Consider the following 27,355-nt stretch of genomic DNA (forward strand, 5'->3'; position numbering starts at 1 on the left):
TCGGTTAAAAGCACAATTGCAGACTTGGGAATAAACCACGGCAATCAGCGGAACCTTGGTTAGCGTACGTGACATGTTTTTTGGTTAACATCCGATATTCTGGGGTCTATTTTGGTGTCGCATTTTTGTGTCCAGTTTTGCTGGAGCCTATCCCAGCTGTCTTGGGGCGAGAGGCGGGGTACACCCTGGACTGGTCGCCAGCCAATCACAGGGCACATATAGACAAACAACCATTCACACTCACATTCATACCTATGGACAATTTGGAGTGGCCAATTAACCTAGCATGTTTTTGGAATGTGGGAGGAAACCAGAGTACCCGGAGAAAACCCACTCCACACAGAGATGGCCGAGGGTGGAACTCGGGTCTCCTAGCTGTGAGGTCTGTGAGCTAACCACTCGTCCACCGTGCAGTCCTAACATATTTTTTCATATCCCAAAACATCCTCGTTAGCATCCTATTAGCTTGCAAATACATGACAACATCAGCAAACATCACAATGCTTAAAAATGTTACCTTTTATATTTTTACATTGATATTTTCATAGGCATAAAATCATTGGAAATGCATATAAATGATGAATGAAAGCGATAAATAAACTCTTACCTTCAAGGAAGATCAACACCTGACACCACCTTCTTGTTTTGCTATGAGTTATATCTTGACTTCAGTCGCGTTTCTCACCAAAATGCTGCCACTTGCAACTTCCTTTGGCTCCATTTTAGCTCATTTTGCAGCCATCATTCAAAGAAGGGCAGAGACTTAAGGTGAGAAACATGATGGAATTCAGGGAAACAAAACAAATAGGTTGTGTCCGTGTTGATCTCACAGTCTTTGGCAACCATCACGTCTTCAGTGAAGGTCAAAGCAAGTTCCTTTATCCTTTTCATTCATCGTTGATGTGAATTTGGAAAGCATTTGGAGAGTTTTTGACGGGCAGAGACATAATTTCCAGTTCTGGTTGACATTTTGTTTTAGCTAGCTAATGGGATGCTAGCAAGGAACGATGCTTTGTGACAAAAACACATTTGGACTCATGCAGTGCACACAATCCAAGACATTAACCAAAAAACATGCTAACCGGGGTGGACGCTAACCAAGGCGCCACTGTTAATGAGGAATGAAAGTGAGAAATGAACATTTAAGGGGATGTTTACCTTCTCAGGAGACCTGATTGTTGCCAAAGACATTCTGTGGCAGCGAGATCAACCACCAGCAACAATCAGGTCTTCAACGATGTCCATTTGTCCCTATCGCTCATCATTGATATGTATTTATATGCATTTTTTACGAGTTGAGCTATATTCCTGAAACTATAACATTTTTTTCTGTTAAGATTTGCAACAGCACGGTATGTGGTCATCAAACTCACGGTGCAACAAAACAAAAACACGACACATCCACAGCAAAGTCAAACATCCCATAAATCGACTACTAGCACGTGGGTGATAAACAACACCGAAGCACTAAACATCACACGCAACTTAAGATGTTGGGCCCGCAAGGTATGCTGGGTAGCCCGGTGGCAACAACAATATGAACAATCAAACATTGGACATACGTATCTGGGAGTTATGAATGTGAGTGGGAATGGTTGTTTGTCTAGATGTGCCCTGTGATTGGCTGGACTCCGCCTTTCGCCTGAAGTCAGCTGGGATAGGCTCCAGCATAGAAAAATGGATGGATGGGTGGTTGACTGTGCTTGATTTCTTCGAGGAAAAATGGATGAATGAGCAATGTTGCCCTGTATGGATATGGATATGGATATGGATATGGATATGGATATGGATATGGATATGGATATGGATACGGATACGGATACGGATATGATCCACTATATTTAATATCCCAAGAGACATTTCTACTCACCTTTGCAACAGTTGTGAGTCCTCAGGAGCGGAAGAAGAGACTTGTCATGTCTCCCTGCAGAAACAGAAACACATCCAGTGAGATAAAGTTGTATCACCATCGACACACGCCATTAGAGACACTAAAAAACCGCCATAATTGCCGAAGCATCATCATGCACGGGAGCCTAATTGGCGGCTCCTTCTGATGCAGCATCACATGTACTCACAGGAGCCCGCCTTGAGTGCTTGGAGCATGCAGATGAGCAGATCCGCTGATGTTGCCGTGCTTGCGCTTATGTGTTGGACTCACCCCCCACCACCACCACCACCACCTCTCTCCACGCCACCACTCTTTTTTGTTTTTTGTTTTTTTACATCAAACTTAACACATCCGGATTAGTTCGTCTTGATAGAGAAACGCCTCCTTGCTCCACAGCGACAAAAAAAATCACAATGCATGCATGGGATTTGCATACGCCAATTGTTCGGTGCGTAAAAGAGGAGCCTCCTTTCTGGTCGGCAAATTCCAGCAAAGTCCTCTCAGGAACGGGTTGCCACAGTGTTCTCATCCGATGAATCTACTGGGGGGGGGGGGGTGCATAAAAAATGGGAAATCCCTCTCTTGTGAGCGGAGGATAAAGCAAAGCGGTGCACACGGGAGAGAGGAGGCGTGGATCGTGGATGGGAGGATGCTGGTGCACCGACATCTGCACATCATCACATCACAAGGACCGGGACAAGATGGATATGGATGGTGGGGATGGTGCACGGCAGGCGGGCGACATAAAGTGTGTGTGTGTGTGTGTCTGTGTGTGTGTCAAAAAAAAAAAAAAGCAAGTCTTACTCTTGCGGTGGGCGGAATTGGCACAAGGAGGAGCGAGAAGGAGGAGAAGCAGGAACACTGCAGTGGAGACAAGGGAGGACCTCCTGACTGCGCATCAGAAGTCCACAATGAAGGCTTGCACCCATCATCACCTGTTGTTGTTGCCCCCCCCCCCCCCCACACACACACGTTAGCAACACCTGCCCACAATATCTTGCTTCCAGTCCTCTGATGATGCTCTTTTTTTTTTTAAATCATTCATCCTGATGATAAATAAATGTGCTTTTACTTTTCACGGCATCCCACAAGGCAGATTCTCTCTTCCTGTACGAACATTTGGACTCTGTGATCAAAGATGTTGCCAAAATATGAGCAACACCTCCCGATGTGATGCAGTGCAGTTGTACGCCCCTCTAAGCTACATATCTTCACCCGTTTTACACGCTCACAAATACAAAGGGGGGGACTTTCTATTGGTTCTGTTATATCAGCGGTGTCCAAAGCACGCCCCGAGGGCTATTTGAGGTCCACGACTGTTTTGTATTGACCCGTGGCACGCTGTGAAAATCAAATTCAATAAAAGAAAGATCAAGAAATGGAGGAGAAAAGGCTGGGATGTTGGTGCTCTTCTCAGTAATACAGTTATGCCTTGGTTAAGGTCGTTTTGGTTTTGGCTGGAATGATTTTATGAAGGGCTGCATGGCGGTCAAGTGTTTAGCGCGCAGACCTCACAGCTAGGAGACCTGCGTTCAATCCCACCCTCGGCCATCTCCCCATGTTCTCCCTGTGCATGCGTGGGTTTTCTCCGGGTACTCCGGTTTCCTCCCACATTCCAAAAACATGCTAGGTTAATTGGCCACTCCAAATTGTCCATAGGTATGAATGTGAGTGTGAATGGTTGTTTGTCTATATGTGCCCTGTGATTGGCTGGCCACCAGTCCAGGGTGTACCCTGGACCCAAAGACAGCTGGGATAGGCTCCAGCATCCCCCCAACCCTCGTGAGGAAAAGCGGTAGAAAATGAATGAATGCTTTTATGATTTTACTAACAATGTTTGATAATTAACTGTCGTCAATTATTATCAGCCTCATATAACAGCATAAAAGTCCCATATCGGTATCAGATTTTTTTTTTACCCCAATCATCAATAGATTGATACACATATCGGTATTGGTTGGTAATGCTATCAGTTGGACAATATCGGCAAAAAAAAAACACGTATCGGACATCGCCTGATTTCACCCTACCCAAGTACTTGGAATGAACGCTGCTCTATAAATAAACGTGCCTTGCCTTTCCATTAATCCATTCTCGAAGCTCCGACTCAAACCAAAACAGACTCTAACCAAAGCATATTTTCCCTTAGAAAATCATGTAAATCTAATCAATCCGTTCCAGCCACCCAAAAATGTTACCACCAAATAAATTTTTGAAAAATTTCCCCCCCAAAAAATCGACAATAATTATAGTTCTGTTGGGTTAAAAGCCCCCACAAATCCATCGATGAACAAAATAACAGGTTTTAAAATAACACGTAACAAGTTTTTATAACACAGTATCTTCTCAAGGTACAATACTGCAGCAATGAAACATGGATATCCTTTGGAGTAGTCTGTGTACAGCTGGTGTGGGTTTATATGGCTAATCTGTGGTCTGTTGGTCAACACCCCCCCACCCCCCCACCCAGGCCTTCCTTGTTAAAGCACTCAATGACACGTTTACTTTCCACCCAAAGGGTAGCGGATCACAAGTTGTTCCATTGATTTTTCTTTGAGCATCTGTGTACACATGATGGCTTTAACCTAATCATTTCCCTCCCCGGGGATACGCCACTATTCCTCGCCGCAATATCCCGCTAAATGCTGCTCTTTGTCACTCAACTCGCAGAACGCCGCTCCGAGTCCCGCCGAGGCCACGCCGGTCGGGTTAATTGGTTTTCCGTCTGGCTCGATGCAGGATGTCTCCATTGAAACTTGCTGCAGATTATCATGATGATTTTAAATAACAACAATACTCCCAAACTAGCTGCGGCGTATGAAAACGGCAATTTAAAAAAGAGGAAACGTAGAGTGGCAGTCTGTTCATCAGTCCTGTTAGACGCCTAATGCCGCCATCTGTCGCTGTCTCCGTAATGTCGCCCTCTTGTGGACAACTTTAAATGTGTCATTCTTCGTATTCATGACAATATTCCAGTCCCTTTGGGTCGAAGAGGTTAAGAAATTAAGTAAATTTCAGTGTAAATCATCACTGTTTAATTCTTCAAAAAATATACATGTAGGATTAAAGTGTCGGGTTTGATTTTTTAACTCAAATGTGATATAAAAAAACACGCCACGCTTTCACATGCTACTGTATGTTATGTCCAAGTACGACCAAAAGAGGGCAGACTCGGACCATCATTGGCTTTGCAAATGATGATTTCCTGTCCTGAAAAACATTTTTGTTTGCCAATTGTTGTATCTCAAATGTCTCAACCTCAAAATCTCGAAATGGCTTTTATTGAAGTCATTTTTATTTTTATATAATTTTTATTATTATTTTGTTTTTTAATATTTGTAATATTTATTTTATTGTTTTTAAACTGTTAAGTAATATTATTGTATTTGCTTTATTTATTTTTATATTATTTATTTATTTTTTACACTTTTATTTCCAGTCAGTCATTTTTGCTTTTATTAATTTTTAATGATTTCATTGCATTTTTATGTAAATCATTTCTACTTATTATTTTTTTTGCACTTTTATTGCAGCATTTATAATTATTTGTATATTATTCCCAAAAAATATTACTTAGTATTTTTTAAAGTTATTTTAATTTGTATTTTTTTTATTTACACTTCAAGTCATTTTAATTTGTATTTCTTTTTCTTTTATTTTGACATATTTAAGTCATATATTTTTTGTTTATTTGTTGTAATTATTTCGACACTTTTAAAAGTCAGTTTATGTGAATTGCTTTGTACCCTTGGTTTTTGTTATTATTTGACAAACATATAGTTATTCTATTATTATTATCATCTATAAAAACATGAACACACATAATGATGTGTCCACAGCGCATTTTAGAATAATCTATGAGGAAACTATGTCAAGGTCATGAGGAAAAAAATAGCTACATTTGCCATCATTTTTGACTAGCGGTGCACCCCGGATGTGTCCGCAACCCACGGAACCCCCCAGCAGAGAAGCACCGCTGCGCTAAGTGCATGTGTACTTGGAGGCGGTGCAGGTTGAGGGCGGAGGTGATTCATTTGCTGTGTAATCATAGTCATTAGTGCGGAGGCTTATGGGAAGACGTGGATCGATAGCGCCGTGATCGCGCCGTGGCTCTTTGTCAACCCGTCCACCGCTCAATTAAAGAAGAGTGATAGGCTGCTGTGACGTTACAGAGCAGGCATTTTGATGGATTCCATTGTCGGGTCCGAGCAAAAGCGATATTAGATGGGCACGGCGCCATTTCCTGTCGGGATCTTGGCTGTGAGTCACACATTTGGACCACGGAAGCTTCTCTTCTCCTTTTATTTGTCGTATTTCATCCACACCGAGAGAAAGCCACCATAAATCTCCCGGCTGTGGAAGCGAGGCGTGTCGGGAAGTAGAGGTACGCCGCCATCTGTTGTACCGAGTTGGAATAGCAAGCTGCATTCACACAGCAGTCCCATTATAATGTGTTGATGAGCGGGTGGCAACTCTCTCTACCGGTGCGGTAATCCCTGTTTTTCAAAAATATATGAATCATTCCTGCCTTCAAAATATGTCGATTTATGCAAATTGTAATACGTTCTGTCTAAATGAAGCATAAAAATGGCGATGTGCACTAAAATAGAAATCTAAGGCATTGAGAAGATGCATTGTCATCATATGTAGTATTCCACATCGGTCACAAGGCATCAGTATTGCTACATGGATGACATAATAGCTGGCACAGGAAGTCCTGTACAGAAACAGGAAGTTAAAGAACATGTCTTCCATTCATCCATCCATCCATTTTCTATCGACTTATTTTTGTCTATTATGTCTTGGCGCGTACAAGTGACTGTGGGGGTGTTATTTTATGACTAGAGGGCTCTAATAATGTTAAAACCCATATTTGGAAGCTTGTAAACTGGTTTTCTTTGCTGTGACTACAAAAATATTCCATTTATAAATAGGGGGAAATAATAAAATAGAAAATAGGAAAAAATACATATAAATAAAAAAAAAAAGCTAAGAATTTATCATTTGAAAACAAATAACAGTAAATACTGGCGCAATTAAACAAAATAAACAATTTTAAAAAATGATACAATATTAAATTCATTCATTCATTCATTTTGTACCACTTTTTCCTCACGAGGGTCGCGGGGGTGCTGGAGCCTATCCCAGCTACAATATTAAATAAAAAAATATATATAAATAAAACTCAAAATAAATAAATTTAAAATTGTAAAACAAATGCTCGGAAAAAATACATATAAATAAAATTAAAACAGCTATGAATTTATCATTTGAAAACAAATAACAGTAAATACTGGAGCAATAAAAAAAATAATTTAAAAAATTAATAATACAATATTAAATTAAAAAAATATTTTTATAAATAAAACTGAAAATAAACAAATTTAAAATTGTAAAACAAATGCTAGGAAAAAATACATATAAATAAAATTAAAAAGCTATGAATTTATAATTTGAAAACAAATAACAGTAAATACTGGAGCAAAAAATAATAATAATAACAAATTAATAATACAATATTAAAAAAAATAATAATTTTATAAATAAAACTGAAAATAAATCAATTTAAAATTGTAAAACAAATGCTGGATGAAGCATGAAGCTATCAATAACGAGGAGTTTTATTTGACCTTTGAGTGGTTCCGTACTTTTGGTGTACTTTTAGGGCTCCGGCGGCTTGTGAGTGCAGTTGGCATGATCTCAGTGACTCTTCCTTTGCTGGAGGACCTTCTCAGGCGTCTTGGACGTTCATCGTGGCATCAAAGGAGACTTTACAAGAGGAGCGAGTGCCTGCAGCTGCTTGTCTGATGGCTGGACCTTCTCCAGTCTTCTCACATCTCCATCCTGTTTGTCCGCCACATCTCAGCAGGAAACATGGAATCCATCAGGAGGCGGACATGGAGGCTGTGTCGCCAAATGACGAATGTGGCTTCCCTGCCCCCTCATCAGCCTGCAGGGACCAGGTGATGATGGATGCATGAACGGGTGAGCGAGGAGGAGAGAGGGAGGCGAGAGAGGCGGGAGGCAGGGCGAGGGAGAGCAAATAAGAGACGGGTGGGGGGGGGCGCCATTGGCTGACGCCTTCGATATGGAGCGTGATAGAAACATTTCTCCTCCAGAGGGGAGAGTAGAGTCAGGGAAGACCACGTTCCGTAGCAGAGCTTGAAAAGGGAGCGCACCGTTGGGATGGAGATGTTGAGCTTCCATGCTTCCCTGAGGAAAGGAAGCCAGGGTGAGGGATGAGAAGAAGATGCCAGGCAGGCGGTCCTGATTGTGCCGAGCCAAACTGGCAGGTATTCTCCGTCCGTCGAATCATCTCCCGTGACTTCTTAGACGCCGGCTTTGTGTCAACCAATTTGTGGCTGGAATGACGCGGACGTGCCTTCCACCGTGCTCTCGCTCGGAAGCAACAGTTGGACGGGAAGCTCGTTCTCCAAGTGACATGTGATCACACTTAAAGACATTTGCTTCCGAAAGCGAGCAGTTCCTGACCCTTCCTGATTAGAGCCCAGGGTTTCACCCGCCTGGATGAAACAGGGTAGCACCTGAGGGGGCGGGGCTGTCAAGGTGAGGCAGACAAACTAAAAGAAGAAGAGCGACGGGGGAAGGGGACTTCCCTTTCTCTCGCCCTACCCGTCTCGTCGCCAGGCTGGCGGGCACGGCCATGGCGTTCACCTTTGCGGCCTTCTGCTACATGCTCACCTTGGTGCTGTGCGCCGCCCTCATCTTCTTCGTCATCTGGCAGGTGAGTACAGGGGCAGCGGCCCGGGTCTGACCCCCGCAACACACGCACACACCGGACACGTGTGGCGTGCAGCGGCCGCACACGTAGGTCACGCGATGACGCCACACCTACAAAGACATGCTGTCATATGTCGCTAGCGACGTCACTTCCTGTCTGCCCTCCACTCAGCGCCCCAAGCACCGGAACACATTTACAGCAATGCACACCAACACGAGTCTTATTTATGTCTTATTATGTCTAACCTATTGGGTGATAGGAGTGTAAAAGTGACTATAGGGGTGTTATTTCATGTCTAGAGGGCTCTAATCATGTCACAAATCGTATTTTGAAGGATGTAAACAGGTGTTCTATGTCTTATATTCTTTTATTATGTCTACCATAATTAGTAATAGCAGTGTAAAGGTGACTATAGGGGTGTTATTTCATGTCTAGAGGGCTCTAATCATGTCACAAATCGTATTTTGAAGGATGTAAACAGGTGTTCTATGTCTTATATTCTTTTATTATGTCTACCATAATTAGTAATAGCAGTGTAAAGGTGACTATAGGGGTGTTATTTCATGTCTAGAGGGTTCTAATTATGTCTCACATCGTATTTAGAAGTATGTAAACAGGTGTTCTATGTCTTATATGTCTTATATTCTCTTATTATGTCTACCATAATAATAGGAGTGTCAAGGTGACCGTAGGGGTGTTATTTTTATCTTCAGAGGGCTCTAATCATATCATAAATCATATTTAGAAGGCTGTAAACAGGTGTTCTATGTCTTATACATCTTATTATGTTTCCTGTATTGGGTAATAGGACTGTAAATGTGAATATAGGGGTGTTATTTCATGTTTAGACGGCTCTAATCATGTCAGAAAACATATTTAGAAGGCCGTATACAGATGGTATGTGCCATCTGTTTATAATACTCCCCCATCGAGGTAAACGTACCACAAAAAAACTATTCTACAAGACAGTTTACAAGAATAAAGTCAAAATATTAACAGAAAAAAAATCTAACATGAAAAAGTTGTCATTTTAAGTTATGGGAAAAAATGACATAATTTCATAGATATTTCATAATATTATGGGATAAAGTTATGATATTATGGGAATGAAGTTTGAATATTATGGGAATAAACATGAGAATAAAGTTATAATATTATGGGAATAAAGCTATAATATTATGGGAATAAAGTTATAATATTATGGGAATAAACATGAGAATAATTATGGGAATAAAGTTATAATATTATGGGAATAAAGTTAGAATATTATGAGAATAAAGTTATGATATTATGGGAATAAAGCCATAATATTATGGGAATAAAGTTATAATATTATGGGAATGAAGCCATATTTATGAAACATTACAAGAAGGAAGTTGAAATAATTGAAATAATAATGAAATTCATAATATAAAATAAAGTCGAAAGAGACAAAAGCCGCAATTATACAAGAAGAAAAAGTGGAATAAAGTGAAAATATGATGAGGTTGGGGGAAGTTAAGTAACATTATGGGAATAAAATCCTAATATTATGCGAAGAAAGGAAGAAATGATCAAGATTATTATTACACTATCAAGAAGAAAATGGATGAAAAACAGCAAAATGGGGTAGTTTCTTCTTGAAATATATATAACTAAACTATATACGTATAACTTGTTGACTATTTGTCACGATGTGACCCTCACTGGGAAACGTCTGGACGACCCCGAGTTGAAGGGGTGCTTTTAGTCCAGAATCTGAGCCAAGAAAAGTGGTATCTTTCAGCACAAGTTGGCCTTGTTTGTTGTCAACAAAGATGGCCCCCAGCCAGAGCTGGCCAAACGGACGGAGGCGGCAAAGCGCTGCTCTCTTTGCTCGGCCGCCGTCAAGCCGCAGCATTGTCGAGTGAAATTTGCACAGGGGTCCCCAGAGACGCTTGCTGGGATTGGACAAACAAGGCAGGAAAACCAAAGTGACAAACGTAAGGCTTGAAATGGCTCACGGACCGACTGGCTGAAGTGGGCGAGACGGCGTGTGAGTCAGGCGGCGGCGCGTCTGTGTGAGGAAGCGGGTCGGTTGGTAGCTGCCGTTCAACCGTGTGATTGAAATGCTTATCAAACCATGATCCGCCCACCGATGCCGGCGCATCCCCATTCTACTCGGCCCTCGGCCAATGAGATCACTGCTTCGCTGCCGTAGTAACCATGGCGCCCGCTGAGGGCTTTGTCATGTTGCTATGGAAACTGTATCTGTTTACAAGTGTGGCAAACCACCGGCAGACTCACGTGGGCTCGCAGGAAATCACCCCCGAGCGGGAATACGGGCACAAGCGACCCACTCGTCTCAACAAAGGTCCGCTTTTAACGGCAAAAGCTGCGGAAAAACACAGCAGGAGACCTTTGACCTTTGGCTTCTCTCCACGGGGACTCATCACAGAAAGGCTGGGAGCTTCTCACGTCTCGATGTTTTCCTTCCAAACGAGCATTTTTATCATCAAAAAACACAAAACCTTTTAGACAAGCATTGGGATGCGGCAAAAGCTCATTTTTAGTGGAAATGCCCTTTTTTGTCATTTTCATTTGATACTACGATCGTATTATCCTGTGCCATGGACATTGAAAAAAATGATCTCAGATTTCAGGAATAAAGTCGGAAATTTACGAGAAAAAAGTCAGAAATTGACATGAAAAAGTAGTACATTTACAAGTAATAAACCTGTAATTTTCCAAGGAAAAATCTACTACATTTATGAAAAAGGAAGTTTTTATGACAAAAAAGTACATTTATGTGAAGTAGTAAGAAAAAGACAAATGTGTACATTTACTAGAAAAAGGCATACATTTAAAAAACAGTCGTGAATTTGCAAGAATAAAGTCAATTTTGCAAGAAATAAAGTCATAAATTTATGAAAAAAATGAAAAAAATAATATTTCTACAAGAATAAAGTCATAAATCTATGAGAAAAATTTGTAACTTTATGAGAAGAAAGTAGTACATTTACTAGGATTCAGTCGTAAAATTACGAGAAAAAGTTAAACATTTATGAAAAAAGGCATAATTTTCAAGAAAAATTTGTACATTTACGAGAATAAAGTTGTAAAATTACAAGAAAAAAAGTCATACATTTATGAAAAAACAGAAAAAATAGTACTTCTACAAGAATAAAGTCATAAATTTATGAGAAAAAGTCGTAACTTTATGAGAAGAAAGTAGTACCTTTACTAGGATTCAGTCATAAAATTACAAAAAAAAGTTAAACATTTATGAAAAAAAGTCATAATTTACAGGAAAAATTTGTACATTTACGAGAATAAAGTTGTAAAATTACAAGAAAAAAGTCATACATTTATGAAAAAACAAATAAAATAGTACTTCTACAAAAATAAAGTCATAAATTTATGAGAAAAAGTCGTTACTTAATGAGAAGAAAGTAGTACATTTACTAGCATTCAGTCGTAAAATTACGAGAAAATGTTAAACATTTATGAAAAAAAAGTAATAATTTACAGGAAAAATTTGTACATTAATGAGAATAAAGTTGTAAAATTACAAGAAAAAAAGTCATACATTTATGAAAAAAATAGTACTTTGAAAAAAATAAAGTCATAAATTTATGAGAAAAAGTCGTAACTTTGTGAGAAGAATGTAGTACATTTACTAGGATTCAGTTGTAAAATTACAAGAAAAAGTTAAACATTATGAAAAAAAATCATAATTTACAGGAAAAATGTGTACATTTATGAGAATAAAGTTATAAATTAATGAGAAAAAGTCGTAACTTTATGAGAAGAAAGTAGTACATTTGCTAGGATCCAGTCGTAAAATTACGAGAAAAAGTTAAACATTTATGAAAAAAGTCATAATTTACAGGAAAAATAGTACATTTAAAGTTGTAAAATTACAAGAAAAAAAGTCACACATTTATGAAAAAAAGAAAAAAATAGTACTTCTACAAAAATGGATGGAAAAAAGTCATAATTTAAAGGAAAAATTTGTACATTTACAAGCATAAAGTTGTAAAATTATGAGAAAAAAAGTAATACAATTATGAGAAAAAATGCCGTAAATTTAGATATTGAAATATTAAAGAAAAAAATGATATTTTAAAATTGTAATATAATGAAAAAGAAAGAAAACATTGAGTTGTGTTTGGAAAAAGTCATAATATTGCCAGAATAAAATGTATGAAGAAAGATTATGAAAGGAGAAAGTTGAACTATTTGGAAAATAAGAAAAACAACAGCAAAAATGTTTTTTAAAAAATAGCAATGAGCAAAGTTGCTAGCAAGAAGAAGTTGTTAGCACAAGTACATGTGTTGCTTTCCAAAATACCACAAGTTACTTGTATGTGGGAAAGGTCTGTATACGTATATATGTATGACAGGTGGTATATTCCACAAGTACACCTTAATTAGTCTAATTGTCTAATCTTTTTGCAGATTATTGCCTTCGATGAGCTGCGCACGGACTTCAAAAACCCCATCGATCAGAGCAATCCCACCAGAGCGGTAAGCGATGCTATGAAAGCTAACTTTAAGTGGAAAGAACATGTCAAAGTTGTTCAGAAAATACGCTTCCAAAGTGCCTTGTGTCCATTATTCCCTTTGAATATTATATTCTAATGATACCTGTACATACAGTATATATACATACAGTACAAGACCTCCACAAGCTTATCCCCTGATTCCAAATGTCTGGGCATGTGAGTCTGCCCTTCATCGTCTCTGTCCCTTACAGGAGGAGACTTTAGCATGCATGTGTAACAGATGCTAGCCGGTGTGGCTGCACATGTTTTTTTAAGAAGTGGCAGTGATGGAACACTGTAATATGAAATATGAAAAATGTTTTGAGCGCACCTCAACTTGAAATTTTCACTCTGTTTTTTTTAGTCAGCAGGTATGAAGCACGGGGGAAATGGAGTTTGAGCATGAAATTTTTGTTATAGTAATCAAGCCTTCCAGGTGCCCCAGGAGCACAGAGGCGTTTGCCCAACGTTTGCCTTGAACGCTCACTGCTGTGCAGATTTGACTCATCAACCTTCCGCAAAGATGGCGGCTCGTCAGCTGGCTGAATTGAATGCAAATGAGGCCGCTGTCTCCGCCACCAAACGCCGCCAGTTTGATCTCACGGCAATCAGAAGGAGACAAAATGTTCCCCGCCGTCGCTGATTCATACGGCGCGTATACGTCTCGCTCGAGTGCCTGCATAAGAGCTGCCTGTCGTTATGCCGTTTAGCAAGGTGACATCAGCTGGGAGCTTCTGAGCCAACGTTCCCGCAAAGCATGCGAAGCTGCAAAGCGAGAGTGGCGAGGAGTGGGAGAGGAAACTGTGAAATCAGACTGGAGGAGTGTGGAAGTGTGCCAGCCGCGCAGGCACGCACACGCACGCACACGCACACACACACACACACACACACTCACACGTAGTCTAAACAGGTGAAAGCACTCATCCTAGCTGTTCGCTGAGTTCGAAAAGTGAAATGAAGAAATGTCCACAAAAAGGGGGTCCAGGGTTAATAATAATAACAGCACTGATTTCATTTCCAAAGTCTGTAACATCACATTAATACTTTTATTCTCATAAATGTACCCATTTATTCTCGTAATCTCGAATTATTTTAATCCTATGTCGTAACAGGCATTGCCTGAGACAGCTATGAAAAAGGGGGGCTTATGTGACCTTTGGTCTTGGGCAAAGGTAATATTACCACTATTTATTATCGTAAATTTACAAATTTACTTAGTCTCCGAAAAGTACAACTTTTTTCTCGTAAATTCACGACAATAAAGTCACAAATTAACGTTTTTATTCTCAAAATCTCACATGATTTTAATAAACACAGCTATGAAAAGGAGGGACTTGTGTGATCTTTGGCAAAGGTAATATTACCACTATTTTTTCTCGTAAATTTACGACTTTAATTCTAAAGTCGTAAATTTATGAGAAAAAACTTGTCAATTTACGACTTTATTCTCAAAATTTTGAATTATTCTAATCCGTAATGTCGTAACAGGCATTGCCCGAGACAGCTATGGAAGGGTGGGGCTTATGTGAAAAAAATACTATAGTATTTTTATAGTATTTTTTTCTCATGAATTTACAACCTTTATTCTCGTAAATTTATGTCAATAAAGTCACAAATTTACGTCTTTATTCTTAAAATCTCAAATTATTTGAATCCTATGTCATAACAGGCATTGTCTGAGACAGCTATGAAAAAGGGGGGTCTTAGTCTCCTCAATGTACAAATTTTTTTATAAAGTCACAAATTTACGTTTTTATTCTTAAAATCTCAAATGATTTTAATAAACACAGCTATGAAAAGGAGGGACTTTATGACCTTTGGCCTTTGGCAAAGGTAATGTTAACACTATTTTTTTTTCTCATAAATTTACGACAAATTCTACAAATTTACGAGAAACAACAACTTTATTCTCAAAATATCTAATTATTTTAATCCTCTGTGGTAACAGGCATTGCCTGAGACAGCTATGGAAGGGGGGCTTCAAATACTATAGTATTTTTTTCTTATAAATTTACAAACTTTATTCTCGTACATTGAGACAATAAAGTCACAAACTGCCGTCTTTATTCGAAATCTCAAATCATTTTACTACTCCAGTAAACACGGCTATGAAAAGGCGGGACTTATGTGACCTTTGGCCTCGGGCAAAGGTAATATGACGAGTATTTTTTTCTCGTAATTTCCATTTTTTTCTCATTAATGTACATCTTGTATTCTCGTAAGTTGACAAGTTTTTTCACGCAAATTCATGACAATAACATTATAAATAATAAATACAACTTTTTTCCCCAAATCTGAGATTATTAGTTTTCTCCGGGTACTCCGGTTTCCTCCCACATTCCAAAAACATGCTAGGTTAATTGGCCACTCCAAATTGTCCATAGGTATGAATGTGAGTGTGAATGGTTGTTTGTCTATATGTGCCCTGTGATTGGCTGGCCACCAGTCCAGGGTGTACCCCGCCTCTCGCCCAAAGACAGCTGGGATAGGCTCCAGCACCCCCCGCGACCCTCGTGAGGAAAATGAATGAATGAATGAATGGTAATATGACGACCATAATGTCTTCGTAAATTTACAACATATATTGTGTCCATTGTGCATACCGTAGCATAAATAATTTAGTGAATGAATAATTAAATACATGATGAATTTCAATCAATGGATTGCAGTCATGTATCGCTTTATTTTAACGGGGTTATTTACAATATAGCCAAGCTAAAATAAGGCCAAAATTATAAAATATGTCAAAAATGGTATTTCACGCAATAAAGACAGTGCAATCATGAAATAATGATAATTATTATTAATAATAATAATTAATAAAAATGGATGAAGAGCCACTTTATTCTTGAACATGGCCCTGTGTCCAATCAGTCAACATGACCTGAAACAACTGATGTATCAGTATTGATATTTTCATATTGGTACTAATTGCTGGTAATTAGATTGGTGACGATGGATATTTCTTATGATTACCTCGGATGCGGATCAGGGAGCCGTTTGCAGCGCATAACAGTAACGCAAAGCCAGCCGTAGCATGCTCAAGCACCAGCGACCCAATGCAAGTGCAGAGGGGATGGCGGAGAGACGCTTGGAGAGTCAAGTTTAGAATCGGGAATCAGGGCAAAGTCCACTTTAAGGCCGCCAGGGGGATTTGAATTGATGCCGTCACATTTCCAACAAGGTCCAACGGGGAGAGCTTGAGTGCTAACGGAGGCTGTGACGGGTCCAGAAAATGACTTGAGGAATGTAAACAACCAGCATGGACGCCACCCTGGATTTTATTTTTGGTCTCTTTAACAGACGCAGCAAGATGCCACTATCGTTTGGTGAGGATCTGGATAAACGGGCTAATAAAAAAAAAGGATACAATCCTTCACCACTTTTTTTTCATCACTTTTTAAAAAAAACATATCAATTAAATAAAAATAAAATAAAATAAAATAAAATAAAATAAAATAAAATAAAATAAAATAAAATAAAATAAAATAAAATAAAATAAAATAAAATAAAATAAAATAAAATAAAATAAAATGAATCAATTTCTCGGTTGAATATGAATATTCAAGCAAATGCAACATATTTTTTCATGTAGATGCACAATATCTTTTTTTCCAAAGTGAAAACTGATACCTTTTTCAAATGTGGACTTAACTGTAATTTGTCCTAAGAAGGACCTGAAACGAAGGTCAGGAGAACTGGAGTATATACTGGGAGGAGCCTCCTGGCGTGGCCCAGCAAAGTGCACTGTATTCGGGCACATGCTCCCAGTAGCTGGTGTGACGCCACGGAGGTCTCTGGTCAAAACCTTTGCACTTTTCAAAATGCTGCAGCGCTGGCGTTTCGGGTGGCTGATAAGGTTTTTTGTGTGCTCAAAGTACCCCCCTTCATCGTGGAGCATTTGGGCCTTCCTTCATAAAGTGAATGCTTGTTTATGCGAGGTCAGGGGAAGTAACGAAAAGCTAACGACAGGAAAAAAAGGGAGCACTTGGTTTGCTCCCCTGCACCGTAAGGGTAAAGCATTTATCGGTACAATATCATGATAATTATCATTCACCCTTCATTTTTTGGCCTAAGAAAATGGCAGAATTAAATAAAAAATACAAATATAAGGCATGCGGACATGTTGTGATGATGTGTAGCATTCTATACTCTTTAGTAAGACACACAAGCACCAGACTTGAAAACCACAGGCTTTTAAAGGCATAATAATCCCTAACCCATGCCAACATACATTCATTTGCAAGACCATAGAAAACCTGTTTATGACTTTCTAAATATGGTGTTTAATATTATTAGAAGACATTAAATAACACCCTATGGTTACCATGACATTAATTTTTGCATTTTTGATTCATATGTCGCAGGGTTTCGAGATGGTTGCTAGCTAGTGAGCTAACCAGTTAGCCTCATTCATTCATTTTCTACCGCTTATCTTCGCGCGGGTCGCGGGGGGTTCTGGAGCCTATCCCAGCTGTCTTCGGGCGAGAGGCGGGGTACACCCTGGACTGGTGGCCAGCCAATCACAGGGCACATATAGACAAACAACCATTCACACTCACATTCATACCTATGGACAATTTGGAGTGGCCAATTAACCTAGCATGTTTTTGGAATGTGGGAGGAAACCGGAGTACCCGGAGAAAACCCACGCATGCACGGGGAGAACATGCAAACTCCACACAGACATGGCCGATGGTGGGATTGAACTCGCGTCTCCTAGCTGTGAGGTCTGCGCTAACCACTAGACCGCCATGCAGCCTCCAGTTAGCCTCAATTTTTTTTTTATTAAAACTTGAGATTACCACTTCCACACAGAATGGGTGAACTCTTTTCACTCATGTCTTAAGGGCTCTAATGATGTTAAAAACATATTTAGAAGGTCGTAAACAGGTTTTCCATGCTCTAATTACAAAAATATTCCATTTATAAATCAGGAATTGACTTATCATGGTCGAGTCTAAAAGCAATTCATGGCGATAATCGAGGGAGTCAGTATGGTATGATCGGACTGAGCCCCCCCGCCAATCAGAATGGTAGCCCCCGTATATTTGTCATCATCCATGGACCAGGAAGTACATACAGATGGACAAAGAAACATACACTCAATAATTGTTTTTACATTTGGGAACACCGGGACCCAGGAAGGAGCAGGACCCGCTGCTCGTTGAGAAATGACTTCATGTTCGAGTCTCTAAAAGTGACGAAAAAGTGGCGGACCCCCCCCCCCCCCCCCCCCACACACACACACACAAGTAAAGGAATGCATTGGAAACTTGTCTCTAAAAAAAGACTCTCTTTGCTTCCACTCTACAGAGGGAAAGGATTCTCAATATCGAGCGAATCTGCAACCTTCTTCGCAGAGTGAGTAATACCTGCTTTTCACCTGCGGCTGTTCGATAATGGCACCAGAGGGGCGTCATTTGTCTCTGCCTGCGGTGGGGGAGCCGTGACACACACATACACGCATACACACACACACACACACACACTCCATTTCACATGGAGTCATCACCACAGGCCACCTTGGCTGCATGCTACCCGCCCACTCGCTACGACTTGCTCATGTTGTCATCGCTCTTTGCATTCCACAGAAAAATGTCTGTCTGTTTTGATTGTTATAAAATACAATAACAGAGCTTTTGGCAATGCACAGTAATAATAAATCAGCAAAGAATATTAAAATATATTACATGCAAGACAAAACAGTGGGTAAATAATGTTACATTTCCAAGAAAGTAAGTAGAACTATGAAAAAGAAACAACAGGATAAGAGAGAAACAAACCCACGGATCCATTTAGTGTGGAACTATTGACTATTGTGCTGGCAACGGCAGCTATTTACAGTAGAAATAGTTTCCAATAAGCCAACAGAATACCAGAATACCACCTGGCCAACACAAATACACAAAAGAACAAGTCAGCATCCAGACAAACACTTCAAGTCTTCCAAGTATCAACACAGTCACTTTGTATTAAAGGGGAACTATGGTGTTCATTTTGGGCCCTTTGTATTAAGTTGTGGGCGCCTGTATAGAGCAGATAAATCGTTCTAGATCTTCCAGAATCTGCACCTATTCCGGCTGGATTTTCCAAAAAGGTCCACCCACGGCCTGCCTCCCAGCACGCCCACTCAGCTTGTACAGCTTGTACCCAGACATGTAGACATGTACCCGGCCATGTAATCCAGCCGGTGACTTCTCACCGGACTAACTGTGACGTCACAGGGAGCCGGTGTTGGAAAAAACTCTCTGAAATGGTATCATCACAAACTTCTCTCAGGGCTCACTTCCAAATGTGAAAACCTCATGATCTGAACATATATAACATTGTAATAACTATTGATCAGAAAAGTGGAAAAAGCACAATAGTGAATAATGAATAGGGAACCTTTAACTGAATCATGGAAGTAATACTCTATGTACTGTTTTGGTAATGGTAATGGTTTTATTTCATTTGAACATGCATCAGATTACAATTGAGTGCATCCCATAATCAGTTCCCAGTTCCACATGTCCAAAATGAGTAAGAAGAAGCAAAGCTTATTAAATCCTACCCCTCCATCTGGTACTTTTACAATCAGTAAGTGTTACATTTGTTCACTTCCTGCTTTCATAATATAGTTTGTTTTTGTTTTTTTTTTTAAATAATGTACCTCGTACCAAAGTAGGAGGTGATATGAGCATCCAATGCCATAATGGGTACCATAGTAAGTGTCAATATAGTGATATATATAGCACATCATGACTGGTTCAAGACTCTTTGAAGCTCACACTGAATGAATAAGCGACTGAGGCCATGTCCACACGTAGCAGGGTATTTTTAAAAGCGCATATTTCCCCCTCTTTGTTTATGAATAAAAATGGTGTCCATGCAACATCGTATTAAAAAAAAATGCATCCCCAAATAATAGCAAAATAGCTAATAAGACTAACAATAACAATAACGAGGACAGTGATTATTCAGAAATCTGAAAGTTTTACCAGCAGAGATTTTCAAAAAACTTTGTTTTTTAGTGCCAGATATCTGCAGGCTCGTGTGGATGATAGACCAAGTCGTTGAAAAAGAACTTAGTTTTATGAGATACCGGTCTATGTGTGGACAGGGCCTGAGACTATCACACTATATGTCACTACAAATACAGTATGTACTCTAAAGACAAAAGGTGATGATGCCATCCATCCATACAGGCCACCATTACCGTGCCTCATTCCACCTCTGTTCCATTTTGCTATTGCTTGATTGCTTGTCATGATGTAACGATGCACAAACACCCACAGCCCCTTACAAATGGCACTATAGCAGAACACATTGAGCATTTGACATGTTACAACACCCAAATGGTATAATAAACCGCTGTCCAGTCATGGCAATGATATATAGTACACTCCTGAGCAAATGGAAAATTACAGGAATTTACATTTGCACTGGTGGATCTCAAGGAAGCTTCATTCATTCCTGTTCATCAGCTGAAAAATGGCTGTGGGCGTGCTTGATGCCCGTGTTCACAGGAGGCTAGAGGGAATGTCGGTCCATGTGGTGAAGATGGCTCCATGGAGTGATGGCCGTGTTTGTAAGCCTCCCTTGCCATCCATCCCCGAATATTCTGAGCTGACCCCTCTGGAAGAAGTCACTTCTCAGGCAGGCAGCATTGTCCTGTTGAAAAGGCCAGTCCTTACCACTCGGACGAGGGCATTCAGTCACGAGGGACGCCCCCTGCAATATCTCCCCATAGTCACCTGATGTTTGACGCCCCCTGCGACATCTCCCCATAGCCGCCTGATGTTTGACGCCCCCTGCGACATCTCCCCATGGCCGTCTGATGTTTGACGCCCCCTGAAACATCTCCCCATAGCTGTCTGATGTTTGACGCCCCTGCACAACCTGAAGCTCCATTGTTCCATTGAAGGATCACAATGGCGCCTCCTCCACGGTGCTGTTTGGAGAACATCTCAGGTTTCTCATGTCAGCAACGTTGGAAGCCATCAAGAATAAAACTTTCATCCACCCTACAACATCCCATAATTTGCTGCTCTCCTGCAATTTCCCCAAAAATGTCTGTACGATGCCGTATGATGATCGTTATGACGATTATTAGACTGCACTCGGCACCCGTCACAACCTTCTTTGGGCTGAGGATGGTCCCGTGTCTTGACAGACGGTCCATCGGATCCTCCGGTTCAGGGCAGGTGACATTTTTTTGGTCGACCACTTGACTTTTTGTTCCACAACCTTCAAGATGTTTGAAGAAGTTTCAAATGAATGTCTTACTGCGTCCAACCTCAGCAGCAATGACACATTGGCTGCCAGAGGCCTCGCTTAGGCAGCTCAACCATCCCACGGTCCCATCCCGTGTTCAATTCCTTTGCCATCAAGAGATCCAGAGGGAACATCACATTGAATATAACTTTATGCCAAGATTTAGTCCTTTAAAGGCTGGAGTCTTCAGCTTTTGATCATGTGATGAACAGCCTATTTCACTTTCAAGTCTGCTTGCAATAAATTGCTCACTCCTGTTTCTTCTTTTTGCATTTTCAAGCAATACTGAGAGCCGACTTAAGATGCAAATTGTAAATTCTTGCAATTTCTCCAACTGATCAGGAGTGTATAATGACATGACAATACCACAACAACTAAAACTGATATTTGAAGGTACTTGAACGCGTTTCTGTGTGTGTTGTGTTTAGCTGGTGGTCCCGGAGTATTCCATCCACGGGCTCTTTTGCCTCATGTTCATGTGTGCCGGAGAGTGGGTCACACTTGGCCTAAATATCCCGCTTCTCTTCTACCATCTGTGGAGGTACGGATCAACTCGCCTCCCCAGCTGATGACTTCAAAAGTTCCTTTCAAGACGTCTATATCGGGCTTTTTTTAGGTTTTTCCATCGACCGGCTGACGGGTCAGAGGTTATGTACGATCCTGTGAGTGTGATGAACGCCGACATCCTCAACTACTGTCAGAAGGAGTCCTGGTGCAAGCTGGGTTTTTATCTGCTCTCTTTCTTCTATTATCTCTACAGGTATGTTTAACAATCTTCTTCATGATCATGTCGGCTGCGTTTACACTGCAGGTCTTCCGATTAGTCACGACACCCAGGCAGTGTGGGGCAAATAGCTTTCATAAAGTCATTAGTTACAGGGCTACTGTAAATGCTGTGAACATGAAAAATGAATTATAGCTTACATAAGATATTAACATAATATCAATATAACTAGCTCAATGCTAATTCACATTGAAAATCCCATCTTTGTGCTAGTGATTAGCATTTTACGTGGTGATTTCAAACGCCTCCTCATATGAGAAGATTTCATTCATTCATTTTCTACCGCTTTTTCCTCACGAGGGACGCGGGGGTGCTGGAGCCTATCCCAGCTGTCTTTGGGCGAGAGGCGGGGTACACCCTGGACTGGTGGCCAGCCAATCACAGGGCACATATAGACAAACAACCATTCACACTCACATTCATACCTATGGACAATTTGGAGTGGCCAATTAACCTAGCATGTTTTTGGAATGTGGGAGGAAACCGGAGTACCCGGAGAAAACCCACGCATGCACGGGGAGAACATGCAAACTCCACACAGAGATGGCAGAGGGTGGAATTGAACCCTGGTCTCCGAGCTTTGAGGTCTGCGCGCTAACCACTCGAGCCCCATGAGAAGATTTCCTTCCACTGAAACAACTGATATGTACATAGCGTACACAAACACACCCTCTAAGGCATTGAAATAGAAGCAAAGTGTTGACTATTATTAAAGCGTAAGATGAAGAACCGCGACCCACTGAAAATAAGTTGAGAATCACTGGCTTAGAGGTGTGATGTTGACATGTTTATGTACCGTAAAAATGCTAAAACTCACCCAATGTAGGTCAACATAGGCTAGGCTATCTGACCACAACATCCACATCTTGGACAAAGCAAATTAGTGTAATATCTACGTATCTCCCTATACACTAATCCCTCGTTTAGCATGGCTAGTTGGTATCAGACCTCACTGTGATATGTGAATTTCCTCAAGTAGGATTCCTTATTTAAATATCAAATTTTATTGGGTCACATAAGGTGAAAAATGTTATCCTCTCATTTCATGTGGAAGTGGTGTGTTTTTGGCGTCCTAAGTTTAATAATATTAATACATTTTATTAGTATAGCGCTTTTCAGAGTACTCAAAGACGCTTTACAGTAGAGAAAAAAGAAACAAAAATAGAGTTGAGTAAAAAACAGAGTAAACGATGCATTAAAATACAATATCCATACATTTATTCAGAGCTAAAACAAGGTTAAAAGCGGGGCGGGGCACAGCAGTCAGGTATAAAAAGTTAGACATTAAAAACGGATTTAAACAGGTGGGTTTTGAGTTGTTTTTTGAAGGTAGGAAGGTCAGGGCAAGCACGGAGTGAATGGGGCAAAGAGTTCCAGAGGGTGGGGACAGCGATGGAGAAGGCTCCGTCTCCCCAGGTTCGGAGCTTGGTCTTACAGGGGAGTGCGTGGAGCAAGAGGAGGTTGGAGTCTGAGGAGCGAAGGGGACGCGGGGGATTGTGTGGTTGAAGGAGGTCTGTGAGATATGGGGGGGTCAGATTGTGGAGAGCTTTGTAGGTGATGAGAAGGACTTTGAAATGGATACGTTGGGGGACGGGAAGCCAGTGGAGATTTAGAAGAAATACATAACTGGTTAGCTCGCTTACGAGCAGCCATCTTGAGTCCCTGCAGCATAAGATTTGGAATGCGGTGTAAACAATGGATAATAGGAGTGAAAAGGTGACTGTAGGGCTTCTATTTCATGTTTACAGTGCTGTAATAATGTAAAAAATCTTATTTTGAAAGTCAGAAACAGGTTTTCTCTGCTCAAAGTATGAAAATATTTGATTTATTTCCATTGAATCCTATATTGTGGATATTCATTTATTGAGGTCGGGTCTGGAAGCAATTAGCCGCTATAAATGAACAATGAATGTATATGTATTTGAGTTCAGTTAGCCTTTTTTATGCTTCAATATGCATATTTGTTAGTTTATAATACTTGGCTGTATTCAAACACCAAACAGCATAATTAATTAACTTATTTTTGAAAAGCCGTGGTAGAGTGATGTCCCGAAATTTGAAGTGCTAAATGGGGAGGGATTACTGTATCCCATTGATAAACAGTTACGGCCATTTTATTTTGAGAAAATACAGAAGGCGAACAACAAACGCAGTACGAGCCCCTGCCATAGACTAGAAAGTCTTCATAATATTCTCAAAGTAGAAGTAGACTGGAGAGCCCCCCCCCAAAAAAAAGAAACAAGGATTGGGTAACTTGAACCATGCAGTGTAAACGCAGCCTTAATTTCAGTTCCAGTGTGGTGGCAAAGTACATGAAGTGCCCGTTTGTGTTGCTGATACAGCATGGTCTACGCCCTGGTGAGCTTCTAACGAGCTCACGCCGAGACCGAGGTCCAACGAGCCTTCCCATCAGTGGCTTGGGTCTTCCACGGTCTCACCTTGGAATACGACACAAACAACACCCGATATGAGCGCCATTGTGAATGTAAAAGGTGTTGCCTCCGCTCGATTTGTATCGCTTTATGTCAAACAGCGCAGCGAGACCGATGGACAAAGGTACGAATGAGGGATGGAAGTGATGCTGATGATGGAAAAGTTGTTTGTGCTGCCTTTTACGCCTCATTGCAAAACTTAACGACGACTCTGAAGGGCTGGAGTAATCCCGTGCTGCTCTTACTGATCCAGTCTCTCAACTCACTGTGACTCTCCAAACACTTAACACGGGCTGGAACACGAAACAATATGTCTGTAATCTCTCAAGGCGGGCACACGGCCAGCTGTTTGCTATTATTGTGTATATTTCAAGTAATAGACACCTCTAATATCCAACCACTGTTGAGTTTCAGGTGCATTTAGTGTACCAAGTATGGGATGTTTAAAAAAAAAAAAAAAAGGAATATAAGAGATTGGTGCGTGCACAGACACTTTCAACCAGGATGGGGATAAAGCTTTGACCATCAGGTTCATCAAGGACATTTTCACATTGTAATAAATTAATAATAATAATAATAACAAGGTTGAAGTCTCCATGCTGGCAATTCATTCACTTTAAGTGTGTTCTTAGCTGTAAGGACGTATTTTGTGCTAAATATAGCTAGAGGAGGGCTTTTTGCTCATAGAGTCAATGCCAAATGTTCGTATCTGAAAAACATTGTGCCAAAGAACATGAAGCAAGTGAAAACAACAACGGCGAGCTACGAAAAAAAACGTCCTCGATATATCAGACTGTGTCTCGGTTTTCACTTTCTTCAAGACTTATTTAACCTTGGCGCAATGGTGTGCTTACAAGAAAACAAAAAAAGGAAAAAAAAAAAAAGAAACTAACTATGGTCTGTATTTTTGTGTGTGCAGGAAAAGCCTTACTTCCAGTGATGTTTACTCATTAGCATCTATGCTAGCCATTTTAGCGCAGCGACATTTCTCAGACCTGTTGTAAAGCGTACAGCTCTTATGTATGAAAAGCAATGAAAAACTCCAAACTGGCAACGTCTTAGGTTACAGTAGATGAGGTGTCTACATATGTACGCTTGGTCCCGTTCATGTCGACAACGTGTCTATGGCTACCCATCATACCGATTATACGTGACCTCTGTCGGATTTTTCCATGTCAGTGTGAACTGTAATTTTCATTTTTTTTCAAATGCACCCAGGCCGCTTTCATTTGTAGACATACATCCGATATTAATGTTCGGGTTGCCAGTGGCATCATTAGGCCTATTTTAGGGGGGATTCAGTCCCCCTAAAATGTTCTTTAGCCCCCCTAAATAATTTGATATTATTTATAGATTTGTTGTTTTTTTTTTTACAAAAAAATTATCTGACAGATTTCATATAATTGAGCAAAAGCAGGCCAATAAGCAGGCTAATACTAGTAATAATCAGAAGAAGAAGAATTATGATAGTAATAATAATAGGCTAATTAATAATATTCATTCATTCATTTTCTACCGCTTATAATCATGAGAGCTGTCTTCGGGCAAGAGGCAGGGTACACCCTGGAATGGTGGCCAGCCAATCCCAGGGCACATATAGACAAACAACCATTCACACTCACATACATACTTATGGACAATTTGGAGTGGCCAATTAACCTAGCATGTTTTTGGAATGTGGGAGGAAACCCACGCATGCACGAGGGAGAACATGCAAACTCCACACAGAGATGGCCGAGGGTGGGATTGAACTCGGATCTCCTAGCTGTGAGGTCTACGCACTAACCACTCGACCGCCGTACAGCCCTAATTAATAATATAATAATGATTCTTATATAATTGATCACTGTCCACTGGACAGAATGGTTGCAGAGTTTGAGCAGCGGTTTTGCAGTGTAGATTGTGTGTACTTGTGTAAATGTAATGGTGGCCTAAAACAATTGAGTATCTCTACTAAATCTGTCCAAAGTGGGAAAGTTATATCCCGGTTCTTGTTCCTTATTTGTTTGTTTTTTTTATATTTTGATTTTTTTGAATGTCTACTACATTCATTCATATCCTGTGCATCTCCAGGGGGCTAAGCCCCCCCTGTCTTCAGAACCTAGTGATGACCCCTTCGGGTCAAGTTTATCAGGCCAAAACGTCTTTGGCTATGTTCACACTGCAGAGAAAATTCTTTCTTTTTTTTTTTGCTCATATGTGGTGTTTACCCCCCTTCCATGTTTGTCATACTTCAATGTTTCAGGTCAAATCAATTTAAATATTAGTGAACGACAACCCAGCTGAACACAAAATGCAGTTTTGAAATGAAAGTTTTTAATACTAAGGGAGAAAAAAAATCTAAACATCCAGTACAAGGATGTTTTCCGGTGTGGAAAAGCCATGGCCCCCTGTTAAAACTTAACTGATATTAACTGAAATCCATCAGCGTGGAAAAGGTGATAAAGCCATTTCTAAAACTTCGGGACTCCAGCAAGCCACTGCGAGAGCCATTATCCACAAATGGCGAAAACATGAAACGGTGGTGAACCTTCCCAGGAGCGGCTGGCCAACCAAAATGACCCCAAGAGCACAGCGACGACTCATCCAAGTGGTCACAAAAGACCCCACAACGACATCCAAAGAACTGCAGGCCTCACTTGCCTTAATTAAGGTCAGCGTTCATGACTATACCATAAGAAAGACACGACAAAGATAAAAATCAGTGCTGAACAAATAGAACATTAATTCTTGTCTCAATTT

General features: G+C 40.3%; 2 protein-coding genes across 2 annotated transcripts in view; one reads left to right on the forward strand and one right to left on the reverse strand.

Annotated features, from left to right (window-relative positions):
* The window catches only part of slc8a4a (solute carrier family 8 member 4a), a 41,601-nt gene extending 38,963 nt beyond the window's left edge, over positions 1-2,638 (reverse strand). The window contains exons 1-2 of the mRNA XM_058077810.1: positions 2,079-2,638; positions 1,871-1,924 (exon numbers count right to left, since the gene is read on the reverse strand). The gene's annotated coding sequence lies outside the window, so the exon portion shown is untranslated. The remainder of the gene's footprint in view (positions 1-1,870; positions 1,925-2,078) is intronic.
* A 5,340-nt stretch (positions 2,639-7,978) lies between these two features.
* Positions 7,979-26,805, forward strand: cnih2 (cornichon family AMPA receptor auxiliary protein 2). The gene is made up of 6 exons (XM_058077985.1): positions 7,979-8,636; positions 13,053-13,121; positions 18,455-18,502; positions 21,826-21,938; positions 22,014-22,157; positions 24,524-26,805. The coding sequence occupies exons 1-6, from the start codon at positions 8,556-8,558 to the stop codon at positions 24,549-24,551; spliced, it is 483 nt and encodes a 160-aa protein (XP_057933968.1). The 5' UTR covers positions 7,979-8,555; the 3' UTR covers positions 24,552-26,805.
* Positions 26,806-27,355: the final 550 nt, after the last annotated feature.

The sequence above is a fragment of the Doryrhamphus excisus genome, chromosome 7 (assembly GCF_030265055.1).
Source record: "Doryrhamphus excisus isolate RoL2022-K1 chromosome 7, RoL_Dexc_1.0, whole genome shotgun sequence".
NCBI lineage: Eukaryota > Metazoa > Chordata > Actinopteri > Syngnathiformes > Syngnathidae > Doryrhamphus > Doryrhamphus excisus.

Excerpts from the sequence above, each read along its gene's own strand:
- cnih2 (XM_058077985.1), top strand. The coding sequence starts at position 8,556 with ATGGCGTTCACCTTTGCGGCCTTCTGCTACATGCTCACCTTGGTGCTG. Across the intron at positions 8,637-13,052 it reads TCTTCTTCGTCATCTGGCAG|ATTATTGCCTTCGATGAGCT; the intron begins GTGAGTACAGGG and ends ATCTTTTTGCAG. Across the intron at positions 13,122-18,454 it reads AGAGCAATCCCACCAGAGCG|AGGGAAAGGATTCTCAATAT; the intron begins GTAAGCGATGCT and ends TCCACTCTACAG.